At 42.5% G+C, this 26,583-nt stretch overlaps 1 protein-coding gene across 3 annotated transcripts in view; it reads left to right on the top strand.

Moving 5' to 3' along the window:
• LOC147107663 (uncharacterized) overlaps window positions 1-26,056 on the top strand; it is a 61,839-nt gene extending 35,783 nt beyond the window's left edge. For all 3 annotated transcript variants that reach the window (XM_086006890.1, XM_086006889.1, XM_086006888.1), the window contains exons 2-7: window positions 9,229-9,336; window positions 11,049-11,150; window positions 11,394-11,471; window positions 12,717-12,917; window positions 18,444-19,319; window positions 21,702-26,056. In XM_086006890.1, the coding sequence (XP_085863016.1) occupies window positions 9,256-9,336; window positions 11,049-11,150; window positions 11,394-11,471; window positions 12,717-12,917; window positions 18,444-19,319; window positions 21,702-21,731 (1,368 nt within the window). In that variant the 5' untranslated portion in view covers window positions 9,229-9,255 and the 3' untranslated portion in view covers window positions 21,732-26,056. The remainder of the gene's footprint in view (window positions 1-9,228; window positions 9,337-11,048; window positions 11,151-11,393; window positions 11,472-12,716; window positions 12,918-18,443; window positions 19,320-21,701) is intronic.
• The last annotated feature ends 527 nt before the right edge of the window (window positions 26,057-26,583 follow it).

A 26,583-nucleotide genomic window follows, 5' to 3' on the forward strand; every position in this document is an offset into this window, starting at 1 on the left:
TCTCCAGTGCTGACCCTGCAATAAATTGTGGGGCTAACTCATTTGCATATCCTTTGGCATTTCGGTAGCACAACTGCCATGTAACATGAGAGCACTGCACTGGTGGGGTTTGAAAAGCAGAGAATGGCTGAAGATTGAAGTAATAGGCTAGGGGAGCAGCAGGTAAGTGGGAAAGTGTTTGGCACTGGGAGCTGACAGTCGGGTAACTGTAAGGACTGCAGGTCAATGACCAGACAAAGGCAGGCAAGGTAACACACTGGTTGCTGTCTTTTCTTGCTCCAGCACCATGGGCACTAATATACTGTTCATCCTATAAAAGTTAATAGCCGCGCAAGTAACCTTTCACACTGTACTGTGGTTAAAACGGTCAGTAACTCTAGATAATATGTTGCCAACTCTCCTAATAGTAATTACTTGCATGAAGAACCTCTTCCTCTGTGTTAACAGGTTGAAACCAGCTGTGCTATTACATCAGCTGTCTGTCTGACACCACCTGGGGGACATCCCTCAAAGGCTAGCCCTTGCCTAACTCCTTGTATGACACGCCGATATTCAATTCTATTGAAGTCAATACAGCTGAATATCGGGGCATATATCGGGTGACTGATGAAATACCACCTGTTTTATATCGTTGCCCATATCCAATCTCACCCCTTGTATTTTCATTTTATTGTACTTTACCTGCCTTCACCCAACAGACAAACCACTTGTAAGGTTAACAGTTGAACCTTTAGAGGATGAAAGAAATGTTACAGTTTGAGAGCCTATTTTTGTTAGATTTTTTTCAAAATGGCATTCTTTTGTATTCATAGTGCATTCATAAAATACAGCACAGCAATCCAACACTAAGTTCTGAAAGGGTTAAGCAGTCTTGCCTTAGTGCTGATGATGGCTTTTCTGGCAATGTCTCATCGTAGAGGCTGGGCTTCCTGTCATTGTTTTCCATTTGAACTTCAAAGATTATTGAGAGAGGCAATGCAGATGGCTATGTTTAAAACTAAGTCTAATAGGGGTCATTTAAAAATATCACTGGTGCTACTGCACATGAATTGCAAAGATGATCCAGCCATGTAAGCACTTACTGCTTGAGCACCTTTATCAGCAGGTCATGTGAACCTAAAGCTCCCAGCAGTGCACTGACAGCTGGATATTATATTTAAACCAGAATTATTCTATATATACCCCATACATGGAAAGAAAAATATACTCAAAAGACAAAGGTGTGGACAGGATGCATGAGGTGGGGGTGTAACTAGTTGGGTGTTGGCTGCTAAAGCAAAAACATTGTAAGCAAACCGACTGAAATGAAAACCAACAACTACCATTTCCTCTGCCCATCCAGTTACAGTTTAACATTGAGCGATCCCTTGTGCTATAAAACTATGGCAAGATGTCAATTGAACAGTGTTACACTGCTGAGGATTCTGGGTGATGATGACCATAATTATACTGTGAACTTCTCAGAATTTTTTTTGATCAATGTTTTGTTATGAGTATCATTAATATCACTAATGGGAAATAATACACTTTTCCATTGTGGGGACCTAACCCCAGCCTCGAGCACTCCCTGGCCCACAGGTCGAGCAGTAATTCTATGTCGTGCCCCATCAACATGCCTTAATCCTAGGCTCAGAAGTAATATACAGACATATATGTCTCCATTTCTGCAAACCAGCTGTCCTTTATACCATCTCTGCATGTAATTTAAAGTCTCAAAATTCTGAGAAACTTTGAACTGGGACCCACACTCACTAGGAACTAGGTTGATACTACAACCAGCATAGAAAAGAGACTTGCTGTATCAGCTTGAACTGGATTTGAACCTACATCCCAAGGGTGAAGGAACATAGTGCTAACTCACTGCATCAGTTTGGGATCCAGTCCTCATTAAAATTAGGTTTTTAAATATTTGACTAAAGTGTCTTCATTACAGTTGGCATAGTTTCCACATGGGGATCTTGTATGGATGGCCTCTCAAAAGAAATGTACAGTAAAACCTGATCGCAATGCTGATGACCTGTGCACCAGATCTAGGACCCTCCCAGCCAAGCTTACTCTGGTTACAGCACAGCTAAACTAATGTGGAAATTGCCCTGGCACTTCCTATCCACAAAGAACGAAGACACATCTAACTTGGCCAATTACTTCCTAATCAGCCTTCCTACTCCCCGGTTATTGGCAAAGTGACGGAAAGAGCGATTAATAGCGATATCGAGCAGCAGGTACTCACCAATAACTTTCTCACTGATGCTGAACTTGGATTCTACAAGATCCCCACAGCTGCAGGCTTTGCCATTGCCTTGATCCAGCCATGGCATAAGAGCTGAATGCCAGTTGAGAGGTGAAAATAAATGCCATTGCCATCAAGATAGCAATCAACCAAATATGGCACCAAGGAGCCCTTGCAAAATAGTGGCTTTCTCTAACACCCACAAAGATGGTTGTAGTTGTCAGAGACCAGTGATCGCAGCCCCAGGACATCACTGCAGGAGTTCCTCGGGGAGGTGTCCTTGGCCTATCGTCTTTTGCTGCTTCATCAATGACCAACCTCCTATCATAAGGTCGAGTAGGGCTGATTACTGATGATTCCATTGTGTTCAGCTCCATTCACAATTCCTCCGATTTTTAAAGAAATAGCCCATACCAGCGTACAGCAGAACTTAGACAATATCCAGGCTTGGAGTGGCATTCATTTATGCCACACAAGTGCTAGGCAGTGACCATCTCCAACAAGAAAAAGCCCAACCACCTTCCTCTGGCACCACCATCAACCAAGGCATCAACCAAGCCTGCAATCATCAGTATCTTGGGGGTCACCAGTGACCAGAAGCTTAACTTCACCAGTTATATCAATACCATGGAGACAAGTGCTGGGAAGAGGGTTGTTACTCTGCAATGAGTTTTTCACCTCCTATTCCCTCAAAGCCTCTCCATTTATCTACAAGGCTGAAGTTCAGAGTGTGATGGAATATTCACCACCCAGCTGGATGGATGCATCTGTAACAACACACAAGGAGCTTGACTCCATCCAAAACAAAGGGTCTGCTTGACTGGCAGCCCTGCCACTGGTTTACTGCAGCACCAATGCACCAAGTTTCATTCAACAGCACCTCTTATCTTTACCACTGAGCAGGACAAGAGCAGCAATATTCTGGGGATACCATCACTTCCAAGTCAATACCATCTTGACTTGGACATATACTGCAGTTCCTTCATTGTTGCTGAGGCAGAATCCCTACCAAATACTAACATGGGAGTGTCAGCACCACAAGGATTGCAGTGATTCGAGAAGAAGGCCCACCATCACCTTTTCAGGGCAGCTCGGGATAAACAATAAATGGAGCCTAGCCAGCACTGCCCACATCCTGAGAACATATTTTTTTTAAAACACATGTGCTTCCGGATGAATAGTTAAATCTGCAATTGGGGGAAAAAACAGCTGTGGGATTTCTTTGAAGAAATGATGGATTACTAATAATGAGAATCAAGACTTCTATTTTTCTGTATGTAGTCAGTGATTTAGTAATGCTGTACAGAACATAGGAAGGAAAAACAAGAGAATACTATTCAGCCAACCTAACTAGCCCTATCATTTAGATTCCCATTTAAAATCTACACAGACCATTCTCATCTCTAGCCTACCTTAACATTAAGGCCATATCTCTTCTACCTAAGATCCATATCTGGTTTTTTTTTGTGTGTTTGCTGTTAAATTATAAAAAGCTCTGAAAGTTGATTTATGCCACAGCTTTGGTTACATTTTTTCATAAAAGTAATGCACCACAGATGTGAGCTTTGATCCACAAAATCATTAAAAAAGGAACAAATGTCTAAACCGAAAGCAGGCTGCCAGCTGTGGTGTGTGATTTCTTTACCATTTGTGACCTTGACCAGCATAACTGACTTCCAACATGTATGCGGGAGAAGGGATACAGGGACAGGCTGAGGAGTGGCAGGAGACTCTTGTGGATTATAACTACCAGCATAGACCAGTTGGACTGAATGGCCTGTTTCTGTGCTGTAGTTTCTATGTAATTATGTGGTCTGGTTCCCTTGTGTAAAATTAATGTATCACAGCTGGTGTCCATGTTTCTCCTATGAATTTGCTGCAATTACTGGTAACCATTTAGTGTGGCACATTTACAGCTTTAAAACTTACAGCAACTACTTTACTTACCTCAAAGAGAACTGTATATAAATATCTGAAACAAAACGGAAAATGCTGAAAACACTTAGCTGGTTATTCAGACCTGTGGCGAGAACAGACCAGTGAACATTTCAAGTATAACTTCATCAAAATACTGTCTGCTGGAAATCTGAAATAAAAGCAGAAAATGCTGGAAACACTCAGCAGGTCTATGGAGAGAGGAAGGTAGGATTAATGTTTCTGGTTGAAGAACTTGCATCTTTCCAATGCCATTGTTCTAAGATTTCACAGATTTAAAAAAAAAACTTTTAAAACATTCATGGGGAACTAAACCTTGTTTCTGGGGCTGGCCTTGTTGACCTCGCTGCAAAGCGAGTATCTCCGATATATCTAGTGTCATGGGTGCCTGTCAATGGAAGGGAAACAAGGGACTTCCCATATCTCTCTCTCTCTCTCTCTCTCTCTCTCTCTCTCGAGGGGTCTGTGATGGTGCTGGAAAGTGGGCTCATATTGGCACTTATGCCAAGATACACCACCAAACTCTTCTGTGTGGGAAACCCTCTGTAAAATATTGACATAAACTAAGGACCTCATCCTAATTTACAATAAACAGTGTCGGCTACCCAAAGAATAGGAGCGCTGTCATTCACGTAATCAATACAGATTTGGTAGGCCATTCAGTTAATTTTGGCTCATCCACCCAGAAAAATAAAATAGTTCCCTCCCCAAACACCATCCAATAAGTTCTTGAACGAATGTAAGAATGACTGACTGACTAGCTTCTTATCATCTGCAAGTGGCTCTTCTATGGCTGAAGTTCTTTGAATGCTTTGTTTAGCTGCCCTCTGGCATGCATTCAGTCCCAATGTGAACTGCATATAGTGGCGCCACTATTCCCAGCCAGAATGGAGATGATTGGGTTATTTCTCCTGTCAATCACACCTGGAGACCGCACTGCTGTAAGTGACTAGGATTGATTTTACACACGGAATTTTATTATGTAACTATCCTCCACTCACTGCATTTAGCTGGAGAAATTGCTGCAGTTCTGTTTGTTGCAGGCTCTCTTTAAATAGACTTTGTTTGCTTTGCTGTTTGCTGAGTAAATAAACTTTGTTGTAAAATACATTGTTTGGCTGTAAGTCCCACCCTGCCTCCAGCTCATTGGCTGACACAGTGGTGGTCTTCTCTTCTTGGGCAGACCCTCGGAACCGAGGATGACTTGCTTCCACATTAAAAATGAGTTCTCTGGTGACGAGTCCAATGCGGGACCTACAGTCTCTGTCAAAGGTGGGGCAGACGGTGGTTGAAGGGGTGGGTGGGTGCTTGGGTTGACGTGCGCTCCTTCCGCTGTTTGCACTTGGCTTGCACTTGCTCCTGGCGAAGAGACTCGAGGTGTTCGGCGCCTTCCCGGATGCTTCTCCTCCACTTTGTGCGGTCTTGGGCCAGGGATTCCCAGGTGTTGGTGGGGATGTTACACTTTTTCAAGGAGGCTTTGAGGGTGTCCTTGAAGCATTTCCTCTGCCCACCTGGGGCTCTCTTGCCGTGTCGGAGCTCCGAGGAGAGCGCTTGTTTTGGGTGTCTCGTATCGGGCATGCGGACGATGTGACCCATCCATCAGAGCTGATTGAGCGTGGTCAAAGCTTTGATGCTGGGGATGTTGGCCTCAGCGAGAACACTGACGTTAGTGCACCTATCCTGCCAATGGATTTGCAGGATCTTGCGGAGGCAGCGTTGGTGGTACCTCTCCAATGCTTTGAGGTGTCTGCTGTACATGGTAAATAAACTTTGTTTGCTGTAAAGTACATTGTTTGGCTGTAAGTCCCACCCTGCCTCCAGCTCATTGGCTGACAGTGGTATCAATCGATACTCCGCCTATTGTGAGAAGTGGAGCCTTTTGAGTCTTTGTAAAGTTTTTGTTTCCATCTCTATTCCTGAGGTCTATTCCAAGTGTTGATTACTCTCAGCATCAGAACAGTAAAAGCCCATGGGATCCAAAGGAAAGTGGCAAGTTGGATCTAAAATTGGCTCAGTGGCAGGAAGCAAAGGGTAATGGTCGATGGATAATTTTGTGACTGGAAGGCTGTTTCCAGTGGGGTGCCGCAGGGCCCAGTACTAGGTACCTTGCTTTTTGTGGTATATGGTAATGATTTAGACGTCAATGTAGGGGGCATGATTAAGAAGATTGCAGATGATACAAAATTTGGCCATGTGGTTGATGGTGAGGAAGAAAGCTGTAGACTGCAGGAAGATATCAATGGGCTGGTCAAGTGGGCAGAGCAGTGGCAAATGGAATTCAATCCGGAGAAGTGTGAGGGTAATGCATTTGGGTAGGGCTAATAAGGCAAGGGAATACACATTAAATGGTAGGATACTGAGAAGTGCAGAGGGACCTTGGAGTGCAAGACCACAGATCCCTGAAGGTAGCAGGACAAGTAGATAAGGTGCTTAAGAAGGCATATGGGATACTTTCCTTTATTAGCCGAGGCATAGAATATAAGAGTAGGGAGGTTATGCTTGAAATGTATAAAACTAGTTAGGCCACAGCTAGAGTACTGTGTACAGTTCTGGTCACCACATTGCAGGAATGATGTGATTGCACTAGAGCGGGTAAAGGAGATTTACGAGGATGTTGCCAGGACTGGAGAATTTTGGCTGAGAAAAAATTGGATGGGCTGAGGTTGTTTTCTTTGGAACAGAGGAGGGGAGACTTGATTGAGGTGTGTAAAATTATGAGGGGCCTGGATCGAGTGGATAGGAAGGTCCTATTTCCCCTAGCAGAGAGGTCAATAACCAGAGGGCCTAGACTTAAAGTAATTGGTAGAAGGATTTGAGGGGATTGGAGGAGAATTTTTTTCACCCAGAGGGTGGTGGGGGTCTGGAACTCGCTGCCTGAAAGGGTGGTAGAGGCAGAAACGCTCATCACAAGTACTTGGATATGCACTTGAAGTGCCGTAACCTACAAGGCTACGGACCAAGAGCTGGAAAGTGGGATTAGGCTGGACAGCTCTTTTTCAGCCAGCAGGGACATGGCCGCCTTCTGTGCCATAAATTTCTATGATTGTATGATCAGTTCTAAATTTGTCCCTCACTGGTTTGAATCTATGCCCCTTGTCCTAGGTCTTCATTTACCTTGAAGTAATGCTACAGGTTTATATTCTCTATATTGTTAAATATTGTGTGTACTTCTATAAGGTTTTGCCTAAATCACCTTGTTTTATAACCAAAGAGGCTCGGTTTCTCTAATCTAACCTCCTATCTAAATCTATTGGTGCTGGGGATCAGCTTTCTGGTGCTTCTTTGAACTGCCTCCAGAGCTGAAATGTTTCCTGTGTCTTGGGAACCAATATTCTACAAATTGTTGCAAACATGCTTTATGATTATACAAAAGAAGCAATGTGCCAGAAAATCATCAAATTGATAAATTTGCTATGCATGTCGAGCACTCCTTATTTAGGCATCTCTCTTTTTTTGCTGCTCAGTCACCCCTGCAGCTTCACACTTCTACCACGAGATAGACCTTCATAAACTCCAGAAGCTGCATAGCTCTATACCTATACCTGAGGCATCACAACTACACTCTGAGGGGAAATTCGCTTGGTCCTCATTTTATCTGAATAAAGCCATGGGGGAAAAAAATGTACAATATAGAATTCACGAGGCACTGTGCTTGGGGCCAATTGCTTGGTTGTTCCAGCAGATACCTGCCATAACTCCAGCGGATTGGCTGCAAACTGCCGGGACCCAAAGTGCTGGGTTCCAAGCTCGCGTTGAAATTTCCAGTGGCTTTGTTTGTGTCAGAGGCTCCATCAGTCTCAAACAAGGTCACTAATAAAGGGGGTGGGTATTCACTACCTTCTTCTGCCTCAGAAACCTGCATCGGATTGGGGGGCAGTAAGCCCAGTCAAAGGGGACATGCCTGACGGGGAAAGAACGTGGCAGCTGTTTCCAAGAGCCAGCACAGGCACAATGGGCTGAATGGCCTCCTTCTGTGCTGTAAGAATCTATCTGTGAAGTGGATCCCACCAGAAGGAGGGGGGAGGGTCCATGCCAGGGGAGTAGCCTAGAGCCCCAAAGGTATATCCTTTTTTCAATTACTGACATTATTGTCCCCTGACAAAGTGGGCCAAAAGGGTGCAAAAATCGTCACTTCGGCGAGTGAGAACCGGGCAACCCTCCCAATCTCAGGAATGTAGTATCCTGCCCGTGTGGGCTGTTGGGCACCTAAGGTGTGCCTGCCGATCTCATGCTAATTGAGTGCCACCCCCTGATGCTGTGTAATCTGCCAGGGTGAGCACTGGTGGCGCGATGTCGGTGTGACTGCTGGGATGATCTCTCTGAGCAATTTTAGGGTCCGATTCTCTTCGTCTCATTAAAGTTTGGCTTTTATGGCTAGTGTCCTAGAAATCAAGATAAAATTTCATTTTCCTTCCATTTCCTCTTTCTCCCCCGCCCCCCCAAACCCCCAAAAAATTTCCCCAGCATAATCAGTGCACTTGTTGCTAGCACCCAGCTGAATGCAACTGGATTTCCTGGTTCAACTTTGTTAAATGGCTTTTGTGAGCACTGGGTGAGAAACAGCAGCCAAAAGGCTTCCAACCTTTCTAGGCTGCACCCTCCAAAAAAAAAAAACTTTCCTGGGAACCCAGGAGGACGCTGGCTGCCCCTTTTTTACAGATCGACTGTGCTGAATGGACAGTCATCAATCCCTCCCACCCAGTTTCCTTGCACTTTCTTGGGGCAGGTGGATTCCCCGTACAATGACGTAGGAGGCATTATGGCTTAACTCCTGCATCATTTACCAACAATTTAAATACTGATGCCCATGCTGGCGAGTCTCAGGAAATTCACATCAAGCACAAAGGGGACAGAGACCCAGTGTTATGATTCATTAAACACTTGTCTGCTGTTATTGACAATAATCATTTCCACCCTCGTATCTTTAAAATAGTTCAAACTGTCACTGTAAAGAGTTAATACAATCAAGTATTTCCAATATTGTACTGCCTCCTACCCTGACCAATAGTTGTTGGCAATAAGTGAATTTCCTCATTTTGTATTTCTGTTCTTTTCCATTTTAGGCGAGCTTAGGAGACACGATCCAAACCATGGAAGAAAAGCCCATGTCAGTTGCTGCATTAGCTTCAAAATTCAGTCACAAAACAAGCAACACCTTGGAAAAGGATGAGGTAAGTATTCAAATCATTTTACAAGAACAATATTTGCTGTGGCTTTACTTAATGGAACTATATACAACAACAGGCAGTATTAATAATGGTTCTATCATTAAAAACATAGGCCTTGAAATTACGCTGTACAAAACTTAGCATACAAATGTTTAATCGTATGAAATTCCTTGTTCCATTTTCAAATAAATGGGTTAACACCTCCCAGATTTCTTTCTCTCTCGCACACTCTAAGCATTCATACACTAATCTTCTCTTGGCATTATTTAGAGGTCATAGAATATTAAACTTTATACTTGCTTCTTAAATCTACTTGTTTTTAAAATAAAACAATGAAACCTGTCCCTTGTAGCTCCGCTGCAGTTCAGGCAGCTGCAACATTCAATACTCCATGTCTGATCTGTATTTTCTTGCCACTTCTCCCTCCTTTTACAAAATGCTCTCCATCTTGGATTTTCCCATCTTACTCTTCCCTTTCATGATTTGAATGTCAGATTCTCCCTGTATGTCAGTGTTCTGCTTTTGGTCCTGTTTCTCGCTGCCTCTGGTTACTTCTGCCTCTCCCTCTATTTATGGTCTCTCCCATTCATGCCCTACTGCTTTCAAGCCACCTCTTCATCTATCTTGATTTTTTTTCCTCTAATGATTTTATTGTTTTCATAAGTAATCATTTATACAAACATTTTTTTAAAAAGGAAAACAAATATAGTGTATTGGTCAATTTTACTGGGAATGATTTTTTTTCCTGTAATCTTTACAAATATTGGCCAGTAATTACTGTTTTCCCACTGAAAAACCAATGTGAAAGACCGAGCCCATAGCCCAGGATATCACTAAATTGAAAAGAGTGAAAATTAAGTTGAGGTAAATCAGGAAGTAATCATCAGGTGATGGTAAGCTTGATTTTTAAAAGCCTGAAGATTGTGGGAAGAAGACAAGGTTGAGGGAAGTAAGGAGTTCCACAGTTTTGAAATCCTGGGTTCACGCTCCACTCTAAGACCTGAGCACTTACCTAGGCTGACACTCAAGTACAGTACTGAGAGTGCTGAATTGTTAGAAGTGCTATCCTCTGGATGAGAGGTTAAGCTAAGGCCCCGTCTCCTGTTCAGATGGATGTTAAAGATCCCATGGCACTATTTGACAATTGTCTTAACTACTGTCTTAGTTAGTAATCTCCCGTCAACCAACACCTCTAGAAATAGATTAGCTGATTATTCATCTTGTTGCTCTTTGTGGGATCTTGCTGTGAACAAAATGGCTGCTGTATTTGCTTACATAATTGTGACTGTACCTCCATTTAAAAAAAAAAAAAAAAAAAAAAAAAAAAAATTGTTTTGGGGATGTGGACAACACTAGCAAAGCAGTGTTACCCATCCCTTGTTGCCCAGAGAGCATTAAGAGTCAATCAACCATGTAATGTGGCTGGAGTCACATGTAGGCCACTTTACATTAGTGAACTAGTTGGGTTTTTACAAAAATCTGGCAGTTTTTTAATGGTCATTTTCTGGTTGTAGCCCACAAATGACCAAATACGTCTATTCAATTCATGACTTGCAATAGCAGCATTTGACCTCTCAAAGGCTGGGTTGCTAGTCCAGTACCATAATCATTAAGCTACTGTACCCCTGAGTTGCTCACTATGAAGCAATTTGGAATATTCTGAAAGAATTGAAAGGTGCTGCTTAAATGCAAGTTTGTTCTTTTCTTTCCTTTAGAAACTACTCAAGGGACCAGTTCGTAAAAAGCCTCCTTGCTCTCTTCCTTTGTGTGGTATTAAGAATAACGCAAAAACAGAAACAGACCATAATGGAGACGAGGTAACTTATTCATGTTTAGATATCTGATAAAGTACCCACTTATCTTAAGGCTATTTATATAAAGTTAACCCATAGGTGACTTTAACCCTCAAACTTGAACCTATTGCATATGTCAAGGCTGCAATTCTGATTACCTGAGATCAGGCCATGTATATGAAATAAATGTCGTAGCTTAATGGGCTCATTGACCTTTTCTCATTACGTGCTTCTCAACATACTTGTTAATTTTTTTTATGTACACAGAAGCCATCAGTTAATGACTCCTCTCGACATCCAAAGTTGAAATTGAAAACTTCCTCTCCTCTCATTGAAAAACTCCAGGTGTGTTTCTGGGAATATTTACCACTTTCTGTGACTATGGCTTTTTATGTACAGAGTAATGGACATGTGGCACAGAGAGTTAAGCAGTAAAGATAATAAAGCAGAAAATGCTGAAAATAACAACAGGTCCATCAGCATCTGTAAAGAGAAAAGGCGGGTTAGCATTTCAAGGGTATACCCTTCGTTTAACGGCGGAGTGTTATGGGAGATGCCACCCACAATGGGTGAAGGTTTCCACTGGGCGATGACATTCAGAAAATCGGCTCTTCTGTTCCTGAAGATGATAAAGCAGTTTAAATAACATTAAAAATCACAAAAGTTGAGCTTGTACACTTCACATATTTTATCCGCAGCCTTAGAGTAAGCTATTGTTTTTTACTCTTTGTCTCAGCCATTTAAAAAAAGAAAGCCTTTCACGACCAATGGACGTCTCAAAGCGTTTTACAACCAATGAAGTACTTTTGAAGTGGAGTCACTGTTGTAATGTGGGAAACGCAGCAGCCAATTTGCGCACAGCAAGCTCCCACAAACAGCAATGTGATAATGACCAGATAATCATTTTTTTTGTTATGTGGTTGACTGATAAATATTGACCAGGACACCAGCGATAACTCCCCTGCTCCTCTTCAAAATAGTGCCATGGGATCTTTTACGTCCACTTGAAAGAGCAGACGGGGCCTCAGTTTAACATCTTGTCTGAACGACAGCACCGCACTCCCTCAGCACCGCACTGGAGTGTCAGCCTAGCTTTATGTGCTCAAGTCTCTGGAGTGGGACTTGAACCCACAACCTTCTGACTCAGAGGCGAGTGTGCTACCCACTGAGCCACAGCTGACCCATTTAGTGAATGTTTTATAATGTAATGAACACTTTCACTTGTAGAAGTTGTACTTCACAAGTATTCGGATTTCCTAAGGATGTATGTTATCGTCTCTCGGCCTGGTACTTGGTAAAGTGTGATGTCTAACCAGCAGACCAGAATTCTGCTGGCAGCTGCTCATCATGTTAAATGAAGTTTCCTAACATTGACAATTCAGTTCAAAAAAAGTTCCTACCCCATGCAGTGAGAAAGTTATAAACTTGGCTTTTACTTATTTTCTAAACAGTGAGAAGTTAGGAGGTGTGGAGGAGCAGAGAGATTTAGGAGTCCATGTACAGAAATCGCTAAAGGGCTAGTGGACAGGTACAAAAAATAATTAAGAAGGCTAATGGATATAACTTTTTTTTTTTCCTTTTTATTTATAGGCTACCTTGCTTCTCTCCCCAACTGTTCTCTCGCCTGGGGTTGGTCCAAAGAGTCCATTAAAACCTTCCTTCTCGCCTTTTGCTAGTCCTGCTTCTACTCCTGATAGCCCTGGAGCACGCTCCCAATCCAGCGAATCAGACGGAGGTCCAGTTACATTTGACCAGCCCACAGAGGCCGAGCCTTTGCACAGTTTACACAAGGTACAGTAGAGCAAGGTGCAGCATCAGTTTTGTGTCGTTATTGGAGTATGCAAATCTCTGTCAATTGAGAGAGGTTTTTTAGATTATTCATGGGAGCTGATGTTTAGTAAATAATTATTACGTGGTGTCTGGAGTCCACATTATTACCCACAGTGCATTCTGTAACCAGTGCAACTGCATAAGCCTGGTGAGGCCTTGTGTACAAGCTGTTGATCTCAAACCTGAAACTGAAAGAAAGCCTTGCCGCATTTATATAGCGCCTTTCACGACCACCGGATGTCCCAAAGTGCTTTACAGCCAATTAAGTACTAACGTACTGTGAACATGCAGGCAACTGGATAAAAATAGAAAGTGCCAGAAATACAGGGCAAGATTGTCAGCATCTGAAAAAGAAGAGATGTTCTTTTCTGATGGAGGTCATAGGGTAGATTTTCCTCACTATTGCACGTGGGGCAATCAGTGTTCCCAGGCACAGTGAAGAGGGAAAAAGGGACAGAGACCTGTTATGTCGGGTCTCCGTCACCACCTGTGCTGTCCTGGGATTGATTGGGCTGCCTTATTAGACCTGACTGGGCCTGGGCCTGAGACTAGGAGCTGTGAGGAGGAAAAGGATTTGGGTGACCACATGCCGGATCACTAAAAGCTAGTGCGCAAGTACAAAAAGTAATCAAAAAGGCTAATGGGATGTTGGCCTCAAGGGAGCTGGAGTGCAAAAATGAGGAAGTGATGCTTCAGTTGTACAGAATTTTGGTCAGGATTGATATAATCGAGTTGTTTAAAATGATAGAGATTCAGTAGGGTAGATGCAGAGAAGCTATTTCTTCTGGTAGGGGAATTTAGAACAAGGGGGCATAATTTAAAAATTAGAGCTGGGCCACTTGGGAGTGAAATCAGGAAGCACTTTTTCACACGAAAGGTAATAAGAACATAAGAAGTAGGAGCAGGAGTAGGCCATACGGCCCCTCTGGCCTGCTCCGCCATTCAATAGGATCATGGCTGATCCGAATCTAGACTCTCGTCGTCTTCCCTGCCCTCTCCCCGTAACCCCTAATTCCCTTATCTGCTAGGAAACTGTCTATCTCCGTTTTAAATTTATTTAATGTTGCAGCTTCCACAGCTCTCTGGGGTAGCAAATTCCATAGATTTACTACCCTCTGAGTGAAGAAGTTTCTCCTCATCTCAGTTTTGAAAGGGCAGCCCCTTATTCTAAGATTATGCCCCCTAGTTCTAGCCTCACCCATCAGTGGAAACATCCTCACCGCATCCACCCGGTCAAGCCCCCTCACAATCTTATGTTTCGATAAGATCGCCTCTCATTCTTCTGAACTCCAATGAGTAGAGGCCCAACCTACTCAACCTTTCCTCATACGTCAACCCCCTCATCTCTGGAATCAACCGAGTGAACCTTCTCTGAACCGCCTCGAGAGCAAGTATATCTTTTCTTAAATATGGAAACCAAAACTGCACACGGTATTCCAGGTGTGGCCTCACCAATACCCTGTATAACTGCAGCAAGACTTCCCTGTTTTTATACTCCATCCCCCTTGCAATAAAAGCCAAGATTCCATTGGCCTTCCTGATCACCTGCTGCACCTGCATACTAACTTTTTGTGTTTCATGCACCAGGACCCCCAGATCCCTTTGTACTGTAGCACTTTGCAGTTTCTCTCCATTTAGATAATAACTTGCTCTTTGATTTTTTCTGCCAAAGTGCATAACCTCACACTTTCCAATATTATATTCCATCTGCCAAATCTCTGCCCACTCACTTAGGCTGTCTGTCCTTTTGCAGGTTTTTTATGTCCTCCTCACTCACTGCTTTCCCTCCCATCTTTGTATCGTCGGCAAACTTGGATATGTTGCACTCGGTCCCTTCCTCCAAATCGTTAATATAGATTGTAAAGAGTTGGGGTCCCAGCACTGACCCCTGCGGAACACCACTAGTTACTGATTGCCAGCCTGAGAACGAACCATTTATCCCAACTCTTTGTTTTCTGTTAGATAGCCAATCTTCCACCTATGCCAGTATATTACCCCCAATCCTGTGATTTTTTTAAAAATCTTGATCAGTAATCTTTTGTGTGGAACCTTTTCAAATGCCTTTTGGAAGTCCAAATACACTACATCCACTGGTTCCCCTTTATCCACCCTGTATGTTACGTCCTCAAAGAATTTGAGCAAATTTGTCAAACATGACATCCCCTTCATAAAACCATGCTGACTCTGTCCTATTAAATTATGTTTATCCAAATGCTCTGTTACTGTTTCCTTAATAATGGACTCCAACATTTTGCCAACCACAGATGTTAGGCTAACTGGTCTATAGTTTCCAGCTTTTTGTCTACTTCCCTTCTTAAATAAGGGTGTTACATTAGCAGTTTTCCAATCTGCCGGGACCTTTCCTGAGTCCAGGTAGTTTTGGAAAATAATCACCAATGCATCCACAATCCCTACCGCCACTTCTCTCAAGACCCTAAGATGTAGGCCATCAGGTCCGGGGGATTTATCCGCCTTAAGTCCCATTTATTTTACCGAGTACCATCTCCTTAGTGATTTTAACCATGCTTAGCTCCTCCGCCCCCCCCCCCCCCCCCCCATTGCCCCCTGTTTGTCCAGTGTTGGGATATTTTTAGTGTCCTCTACTGTAAAGACTGATACAAAATATTTGTTCAGCGTCTTTGCCATCTCCATGTTCCCCACCACTAGTTTCCCGGTCTCATCCTCTAAGGGACCAACGTTCACTTTAGCCACCCTTTTTCTTTTTATATAGCTGTAGAAACTCTTGCTATCTGTTTTTATATTTTTTGCTAGTTTACTTTCATAATCTATCTTCCCTTTTCTTAATTAATCTTTTAGTTATTGTTTGCTGGCTTTTAAATGCTTCCCAATCTTCTATCCTCCCACTAGATTTGGCTACTTTATATGCCCTTGTTTTCAGTCGGATACTATCCTTTATTACTTTACTAAGCCACGGATGGCTGTCTTTTCTTTTACTCCCCTTTTTCCTCAGTGGAATATATTTATCTTGAAAGATGTGAAATATCTCCTTGAATGTAGACCACTGCTCTTGTACTGTCTTACACTTTAATCTGTTTTCCCAGTCCACTTTAGGCAATTCTACTCTCATACCTTCATAGTCTCCTTTATTTAAGCTCAGTACGCTGGTTTGAGATCCAACTCTCTCACCCTCAAACTGAATTTGGAATTCAACCATATTATGGTCACTCATTCGAAGGGGATCCTTTACTAGGACATTTTTTATTAATCCTCTCTCATTACACAGGACCAGATCTAAGATTGCCTGCCCCCTGGTTGGTTCAGTTACATACTGCTCAAGGAACCCGTCCCTAATGCACTCTATGAACTCTTCCTCAAGGCTGCCCTGCCCAATTTGATTAGTCCAGTCAATATGAAAGTTAAAATCCCCCATGATTATAGCTGTTCCCTTACAAGTCCCAACTATTTCCTGATTTATACTCCGACCAACAGAGTTGCAACTGTTAGGAGGCCTATAGACTATGCCCACTAGTGACTTTTTCCCCTTATTATTCCTTATCTCCACCCAAACTGTTTCACTATCCTGATCCTTTGACCCAATATCATTTCTGACTATTGCAGTGAGTCCATCCTTGATTAACATAGCAACCCCACCTCCCTTTCCTTCCTGCCTGTCCTTCCTAATTGTCAAATACCCTTGTATGTTTAGTTCCCAGTCATGATCATCTTGCAGCCATGTTTCCGTAATGGCCACCAGATCATACCCATGTGTAGTTATTTGTACCGTCAACTCGTCTATTTTGTTACGAATGCTGTGTGCATTCAGATAAAGAACTTTCAAATATGTTTTCTGACAATTTATTCCTGCTTTTACCCCTTTTACTACTTTACCTTTATCATTATACATTCTGTCCCTTCCTGACACGCACTGGTTTTTAATTCCCCCACTGCTACCTTGCTCTATTGCCTTCTCCGCTGTCATTTTTATTTTTCGCTCTCTTAAAACCTCCCCCACACTAATTAGTTTAAAGCCCTCTCTACAGCCCTAGTTATTCGATTCACCAGGATTCTAGTCCCAGCACTGGCCAAGTGAAGTCCGTCGCAACGGAACAGCTCTCTCCTGTCCCAGTACCGATGCCAGTGTCCCAAGAAGCAAAACCCATTTCTCCCACACCAGTCTTTGAGCCACGCATTTAAAACTCTAATTTTATTTACCTTAGCCAAATTTGCACATGGCTCAGGTAGTAATCCAGAGATTATTACCCTTGTGTTTCTGCTTTTTAATTTGGCCCCTAGCTGCTCAAACTCCCTCAGCAGAACCTCTTTCCTTGTCCTATCTATGTCGTTGGTACCAACATGGACCACGACAACTGGATCCTCCCCTTCCCACTCCAAGTTTCTCTCCAGCCCAGAGGAGATGTTCTTAACCATGGCACCGGGCAGGCAACACAGCCTTCGGGACTCTCGCTCTCGGCTGCAAAGAACCCTATCTATCCCCCTAACGATACTATCCCCTACCATTACAACATTTAATTTAACTCCCCCCCACTTGAATGGCCCCCCGCTCCACGGTGCTGTGGCCAAGTTGCTCATCCTCCCCGCAGTCCCCGTTCCCATCCTCACAGGGAGTAAGAGCCTCAAACCTGTTGGACAAGAGCAAGGGCTGCGGCTCCTCCAACACTACCTCCTGGATCCCCGTACCTGCCTCACTTCTAGTCACACCATCCTGTCCCTGGCCACGGACTACATCTGAATTAATTAATCTAATTGGCGTGACTACCTCCTGAAACAGAGTCCAGGTAACTCTCCCCCTCCCTGATGTGCCTCCGTGTTTGAAGCTCGGACTCCAGCTCTTCAACATGGAGCCGGAATTCCTCGAGCAGCCAGCACTTACGGCAAATGTGATCACCGTGAGCATCAATGGTGTCCACCAGCTCCCACATATTGCAGCAGCAACACATCACCTGCTCTCCCATTCTTTGTAATTAATTAAATTTATTAATATTTTTAAATACCCTCTGCCCCAATTCTAGATGATGAATATCACACCTTAGAAACTATAAACCACAGAGTTTAAGTTTAAAAAGAGAGAAATACTCACCAACCAATCACTTACCTGCTTTCTGGTGGCGTCACACTTCGATTATTTTTTACCTCTCTCCTTCCCTCTGAGTTCCGAGTTCAGAGACTGGTAAACCTACCTGGTCTCTGGAGCCTTTTATAGCCCCGCTGCTGACGCTGAAATTCCCGCTGATGCTCTGAGGCCTTACCTGGTCTCTAGAGACTTTTATAGTCTGGGACTCTCGCCCTCAAGGCTGTGGGTGCTGGGTCAATTGAAAGTTTCAGGATTGAGATTAATGCAGACCATCCCAGTGCTGAAGTACAGTGTTGATTTGGTGCACACCGCAAAATAATACATACGCGTGCACTAACATCAGCTGTTTACTCCAACCGTGAAATATAAATACATTTCGGATCCCAAATTTGTTTGGATGTGTTTTAGTTGTTTTGTTTGGTTTGACCTCTTAGAATCGAGCACGTGTATCACTGAAACGACGACCACCTAGCAGGCGATTTAGAAGATCAGTCACTGAAGATACAGGTGACTCTGGCTCTCCAGAAACAGAGAAACCTGCTAACTCTGCCAAGAAAGTAGAACCACAACAGAATGGAGCAGCAGAGGAAGAAAGTGATGATGTTTTTACTGATCAAGGAATTCAAACCAACATTTCAGACTCAAAGAACACATCCTCGCCTAAAGAAGACTCTCAATCCTCGCCTAAAGAAGACTCTCAATCCTCGCCTAAAGAAGACTCTCAATCCTCGCCTAAAGAAGACTCTCAATCCTCGCCTAAAGAAGACTCTCAATCCTCGCCTAAAGAAGACTCTCAATCCTCGCCTAAAGAAGACTCTCAATCCTCGCCTAAAGAAGACTCTCAATCCTCGCCTAAAGAAGACTCTCAATCCTCGCCTAAAGAAGACTCTCAATCCTCGCCTAAAGAAGACTCTCAATCCTCGCCTAAAGAAGACTCTCAATCCTCGCCTCAAGAAGACGACTCTCACTCCTCGCCTCAAGAAGACTCTCACTCCTCGCCTCAAGAAGATTCTTATCCCTCATCCAAAGAGTTTTCACCTGAAGAACCAGCCCATAAGGAGCTCAATGACCTCTCGTCTTCTCCAAGCCAAGAGTCTGAAAGGTGTTCTAATCTAATCCCATGTGAACACATCAAAGACAATAATATCACTGCAAAAAAAACTGAGGAATCTTCAAACCAGGACAGTGAGGCCTCTGACAGTATTGATCACAGCACAGCAGGAAGTGAGACTGCAGTTTCTGAGGCTTCTAACCAAGAACCAAAAATTGAAGCAGCAATAGATATTGAGCAGCTGATCTCCAAAGCAGAGGTAGGTGAAAGGGTTTTGTTTGAACAAATTAACTCGCATGAACTCCAACAGTAGCACTAATTGATTTCTTGCCTCTTTAGGAATCTTTGGTCACACGACCTTCCCAGCAGCAATACGAGGCTTTTCGTTCCAGCAGTCTTAGTACCATTCTACCGGGGGGATTCCTAAAGGGAAGTGGCAAACTCAAGCCTTCAGCAATAATCTGACTATTTGTCTTGCTGCAGTGTAGCTGACTTATTTTTATGGCTTTCATTTCAGTTTTTCAATTTTTTTTCTTTTTAACACAAAGATTCACCTTTTTCCACTCAGGACATTAAATTTTTCAGCAAATTTTTTGGATTTGCATTCCCATCATTTTGTGGGGGTGATTTTGGATTATTGCGTACCAGAAAACCTGGCGGGAGGCAATTAAAATCGCCCCCATGTTATGATCTGTATCGTGTCATATTTATTTAGTTTCTATTTATGAACCGAAGACAAGACGCTCATAATGTTTTGGTTCCTGCTCCTCCTCCGCCTCTACCAGCTGCTGCTGCAGCACACTCGTGATCTGTGATACACCACCTCAAACTGTCGGCCTAAATTCCCCTAGGCTGGATGTATCTGTACTGGTGTCTGTTACAGATGGAGTAAGTGACGCCAGGTGCCGTGAGGTACTGGGTTCATGGTCACCACTGGGACTTGTGACTACTTCTTCAGGAATTCCCATAGTAAGAAAGAACTTGCATTCATATATTACGTAATAATTTCCTCAGGGCATCTCAAAGCTCTGTACAACAATGAATTACTTTTGAAGTGCAGTTGTTATTATGTAGGCAAGTGCAGCAGCTAAATTGGTGCACAGCAAGGTCCATGAATAGCAAATTAATGAACATCTATTGTTGGTGTTGTTAGTTGGCTGAGAAATATTGGTCAGGACATTGGGAGAATTCCTTGCTTTTCATCGAATAGCGCCATGGGATCTTTTACATTCACCCGAGCAGGCAGGCAGCTCCTCAGTTTAACATCTCATCTGAAAGATGACATCTTTGACAATGCAGCACTCCTTCAATAATGCACAGAAGTGCCAGCCAAGATTATATGCTCAAGTTCATTGTGGGTCTTGAACCCAAAATCTTCTAACACAAAGACGAAAGTGAACCAAGTAGTTGAAACAGATAAAAATGAGTGATGGCTGAAATGTACCCCGAGAAAAAGAAAGACTTGCATTTATATAGCGCCTTTCACGACCACCAGACTTGTGTAGCTGAAGCGTGTCATGGTGCAATGTGTACATGTGAATGAATGAGCAAAGGGAGAAAGAATAACAAATAAAGTGCGGTACTAGCTCTGAGCTTTGGGGATACCATCAGCTTCACCATGGCCACTCGCTCTATGGTCTCGCACGCCACCATATCTAGCATAGCCTATTCATGTTGACTGAGGTGTCTAAAATGAGGAAGCCCCCTCGAGTTCTGGCCTGCTCCTTTCTGTTGTGTCATTTGTCTTGCCAGCAGAGAAGAAGCATTGAACTGCTGGAGGTTTGAAGAACACACCAATGACCTCGCCAGGTGATCATCTTGCACCCCAACTTATCAGGGAAGTTGTGTGTGTAGTAAGCTTAGTTAGTGGGTGTTGCCTTTCAAAATAGACATGCACTTCAAATTGGAATTGCTATTGCGAGTAATAGTGTGCAGTGCGGGTATGCATGTGAGGATTGGCCTGCAGCCTTGGTCAGGATGTAAATAGGTGAGAGGAAACTGCTAATTCCTTCATACTTTGTATATCTACTTGATATAATGCAATGGTGGCTAGCCTCGCTGGTGGACTTTTTCCTTGTCTGTTTTAGTAAGATGTGACCGCAGTGATGAGCATCCAAACAACCGGGGCATCTCTTCCACGAGAAGTATGCTGTGGGATGCTGCAAACTTTCTATCTGCACCTTCAAAGCTCAATCTAAAAATGAAGGTGCTCTGCCTCTTTGCCCAGCCATGGGCAATAACACAACAACAACCGAACAGTCCCTTTTTAAAAATCAGCTGTGAACTTTAGGAGCTGCATCCTGACACTCACTCGGTGTGCGTTCGTGTAAACAGGCCCAGTTCACTGAGCATTTAGAGCCAAGCTCAATGTTCGGTGAAGGTTGGTGCAGAATGGTATTGGCAAGCATTAAACCCATTGCTCCACCGTCTCACCGCTGTAGCGCCCATATTAGAAAGATTCACCCTTGTATAACATCGCAAATCCAAAAAGATATGGCGTGCACGATGTTTAATATGAAAAAGCACAGCAGAGTTCAAGTGTGTATTGTGATTTTTGGACAGTGTCAACTGTCTTTTTATCTATAGAGTGATTTGGTGCGCACTGTACATTTTAATGCAGCCTGTGTTTATTCTTTTCTAGGAAAAGTCTCCTGGAGGCACTGAAGACTAAAGATGTGCGTGACCAATCTAACTAAGCCAACATTCATTGGAGACTGCTAGGCTTTCAAAGCAACTCCATTTATTTTGCACCTATCTAGGTGGAAAAAAAACAGATTGTCCTTATTTCTACAGAACTTTCAGTTCTCTTATTTGCTAGGCTGTGTGAGTTTCTGTAACAATTCACCTGCACATTCATGCTTATTCTACCGGTTATGGGCTGGACTCATTCACGCACCATCACAGTTTGTTCTGTGTATCTCCTTAGTGACGTATGAACTGAGTATTTCTTTTTTGAATAATTGTTTAATTCAAACTGCATATATCACAAGGAGTGACTACAACTAGTGCTAATCAACAAAATAAAATTGAACTGCCAGTTCGTGAAAAAGTTTGGGTGCTCGACCTTAAGACTAGATGTGCATGTGCAGATAAATGGATATGAAACTTGTGCACACACACGTACATGCAATTAAAAGAAGAACTAATAATTCCATGAAACCAAAGATGTTGAGGGGGGGGGGTGAAAAATGAGAAGAACCCAAACCAACATGAAAAATCATTGGCACTAATTATTGCAAAATGCCAAAAAGCCACAAGTAGCCAGGTCCTGGATATTGTTCATGGCTTCATTTGAGGATGACTTTCGACAATCCAAAAATGAATGGAAGGTTACAGACATGTGTATATATTATAGTTGTCCTGTCTATTAACTAGACACATAGGCCTCGATTTTAACTCTGGGTGGGATTGCTGCGTATGGGGGCCGAGGCAAGCGACATGCTCACATGCCGAGGCCCGGTGAGATTTTAACTCCTGGACCTCATTTCCATATTCAAGATTGGACTCCTGCCCGAACATGGCACCAATCACTGCCTGGCCGGCAGTTGGGAGCGGGATTTAGGGCAACAGGAGCAGGAACGCTCTCCGGCAGTCAGGTAGGTCTTGGGAACCTTGCTGGGCCTTGACTTGGACCCCAGCAGGTTTGGCCACCACTGCTCCACTACTTGGGCCTCAGGTTAAAATGACAGATTGGGCCCTGACAACATCATCGCAGTCAGGGCAGGTTAGGAGTGGGTAAGTCCCCCACTCCATTTTAACACCTGCCCTGAAGCCAGGCAGGGGGAGCTAAAATCGAGGTGATAGATGTTTCAGTTAAGTTAAACTAATACTTAAGTTTAACAAAATGAATTTCAGTTTTCTTGTTTGCCTTACTGTTGAAAGCAAAGCTATCTTGTTTCCAAAATCTACCTAGCCTGTAGTTCAAAACTAGCACCAATATAAGCCACAAAGTATATTTTTTGCATAGAAACTTTGGCTTTTGCAAAGCTTTCTCTCTAGCTAGTTTGTTAAAAAAAAATGTATACACTTTTTTTGAGGGGTACTTTCCTCTGTTTATATTTTTCCCTTCCTCCTGGTCTTTGTTTCCAAATAACTTGCTTCAAGCAGATGAGTAAACTTCTGCGTGACTTTGACGTCAGTATTGGTCCAAACTCGGGGAAAGAAGTGCTCCGGTGCACACGTTCCAAGAGGCCTGGACAATGTTTCTCATAAAGATCCAATCTCTCACCTTGTGACTGCCAGGAGTTGTTCAAACTCTCCACAAATACAGAATGATTTTATTTGTACATCTTTAACCAGGACAGTGCAGTGAGGTGCTGCACTTACATGGAAACCCTTGGCAAAAGAGGGCGCTGGAAGGGGTTCTTGTGGTAAAATTGACTGATGGAACGTTTAATTCTTTGCTTTTTGTAATTAATGCTGTGGGATCTTTTAGTCTCTCCAGCAATGGAAGGCAAAATTTTGACCCCCACCCAATGGACAGTTCATTATCTCCGAATTGCAGCACATCTGCAGATGACCGAGATAGTGACGTGGTTATACTTAACTGCTGAATCAGTTCTATTGCTTAAGCACATTAAAAATACATCATAAATACAGGTTTCAAGTCTAGCTCTGAAATGGGAATTGTCATCCTGGTAAAAGTAGTTTACAAAACAGATACATGTGGAAACGGTACACTTGGTAAAGTGATTTGCATCGTTGCATCAGTAACTGTGCCTCTCACTAACTTTATATTTGTTACTTTTCATGATATTTACAGAATCAAAATATGGAAACCACAGATTGATAAATGCTGCAGCAGGTGCCCTTTTCTCTCACAGCGCCCGCCTTTCCCCCCACTGCATTTAAAGTAAGCTCTGGGACTCGAGCCAGTCTGAAAACTCCCTAGTACTACATTATTAATTTGTAACGTCACCATGACTGTATTGATCTTAATCTTGAGTCGCTACCCACTGTGCACACATGGATGTTTATTTTTAGTTGCTTTTCTGAATATCTCGAGGCTCACTGACTTTCTTTACATGGATCGTGTTTGGGGCTTGTTCTTCTGGTTACGAAACACTGCTTTCATTAAAAGCAAAATCTGGATGCAATTGGCATGTTAATATTTCAAATTTGATTTCTGGTGACTAATACATTGGACGAATGCCCATGCACTCCATTTGCAAACTTGCACTACTTATCCTTATCCTGAGTTCCGTCACTATGAATGCAAATACATGACATTAATCCTTCACATTTACTGATTTTCAAATTGTCTTTTTGCGTTTCCCGGAGCTCAGTGCAGTCCCACCTCAATGAATACGTTTTAAAATCTAATGAGTGGGATGATGAAACTGTTGTGTAGCAAGTTATATAAACCAGAGAATACAAACTGACGTTATTGCAAGCCATCATTGGCATCTTTTGGACAATGGCAATTTGTGACTTTTTTTTACGGTAAGGGGTTAAATAACAGGAACCTCTCATCCCTGTAAATCTGAGTTGGGAAATAATCGGTTTGTAGAAATGTAACTGTTTAAATGATCAATATATGACTGCTTTAAAATTGCCTGGATTGTGGTTTCAATGGCAAAAATTGAATTTGTTCTAGTGTATCGACTAAAATGTCAGATGAAAAATTTACCACCAAATGTTGCCCAATCAAAGTGTATCCATGAACCATGAGAATAGTAGGAATTGATTCAATGGCAGCAAGATGTTGTTCCCATTTGAAATGTGCGATGACCTTTTATTTCTATGAATACTTGTACCCTGTATATGGGAGCACAATAATACTGTGAATAACCCTATTGCCAAATCTTGCCAACATGTCCACTTGTTTCAACTAAAGGTACAATTTTACTTCTCATTGAATAACCACCTCTATACCATTATGTTGCAAAATGCTGGTTTTAAATTACTCAAGCAAGTCACATTGGTCAACATGTCACACATTGATCTAAATCTGGATCTTTTATCTTCCCATACAAGGTTCTCTGAGCTTATCAATAAAAATTATTAAGTTTATGAGAAGAGAATAATAAGATTAATAAGAAATCAATCAGAAGGAAAGCTTTATCAAAGTAGCCCCAACAGATTCAAGACAGCTGCTAGCATTGGATAACAGAAAAGTGAGAAAGAGACTATATATAACATTTAGTTCGGGCAGCAGAAAAATCCAACGGTTATTAACCAAAGGACAGTATTAATACTGATATTAATAAGATTAATTTTGTCTTTCCATCACAAACCAAAAACTGGAATTGAAAACCCCGCCTTTTAGCCTGGGTGATCTAAACTGAATGTCCTTTTACAACTTTCACAATCTGCACATATTCTATAAAAAAAACCTCTTGGCGATTTGCTGAATATTGTAAAGTAGAATTAGAGAAATATAACGAACTGTGCACAACTTCTTATTTACAATCACCGAATAGACTTCAGACATGTTCATTTGATGTCACTTAAATGGGGCGTTGTTAATCAGATTCTTCGGTAAAGGACATTTTCTCTGGCACCAGTTGGAATATCAATGTAATTCAATGAGTGCTGCCGGTGGTCCGATTAATGGAGATGATCTGAAAAATGGGACAATTCCACCTCGACGAATGTGTCCTAATTAAGAGGCTTCACGTGTATTTTCTATTTTAGTGTAAATCTGCTACTATAGTCCTTGGAAGATGAATCCCTTGATCACGCCAGAAAATGCGCTTCTATTGAAGTGAAAGTGCTTCTGGTGAGATAGCGACTCCCAGCGCGACCATTGGATTTGCTATTGCACAAATTATTGCATTACCTTGCAATTAATACTGTAATGTATAGCATACAGTTACGAGTCATGGATTTATATATAATATATAACGTGTTTGAACTACTGTATGTGGAACTTTCTGTGGAGTGAGGTATATGCGAGAAGTGTGTGCTTTCCACTCTCTTTTGATAAAATTTGATGCCAAAGATGTTGCTTTTGTAAGCTTTTAACTTAAAATAAAAAATGCATTATGAAAATTATATGAATTCTGATTCCAGCCTTTTATTTCAGGCAAGCATTCCTTAATTCAGTGCTCCGATTTCTACTGGAATTTCTGTAATTTAGAAGAAAATTTACTTTGATATCCATTAAGACAGGGGAAGCTACAATATGACTGGGAACGTGTGCCCTTATGTCTCAGCAACAAGTTGCAGTAGTTTTGAAACTGGGACATTTAAAGTGTGTTTGGGAACGACAACCGTCCAAAATGTACATGTCCCACAGGGACCGAGCGGGCACTGGTAGCAGGTGCAGATATTGGGTGGAACTGACTTCAACCAATTTAGCAGTTGCATTTCTTTATTATTTGGTCCAATATTAGATCTATTTGAGAGCCTGTTTTTTGCACGGGCCGTGTCTGTACTGCCTGCTTTTCAGATGCTACTGCCCAACTTCCAGCAACTTTCGCAATTTCCGCTGACTAACTGCTTCTGTGGCTATTTCGTTCTGTAAATCTTAACTGTCTCTTTATCAAGAGAGTGCTTTCTTCATGAGGCAGGGCTCTCAC

Source organism: Somniosus microcephalus, chromosome 14, assembly GCF_052327205.1.
Source record: "Somniosus microcephalus isolate GS21.2 chromosome 14, FLI_Smic_1.0, whole genome shotgun sequence".
Classification (NCBI taxonomy): Eukaryota; Metazoa; Chordata; class Chondrichthyes; order Squaliformes; family Somniosidae; genus Somniosus; species Somniosus microcephalus.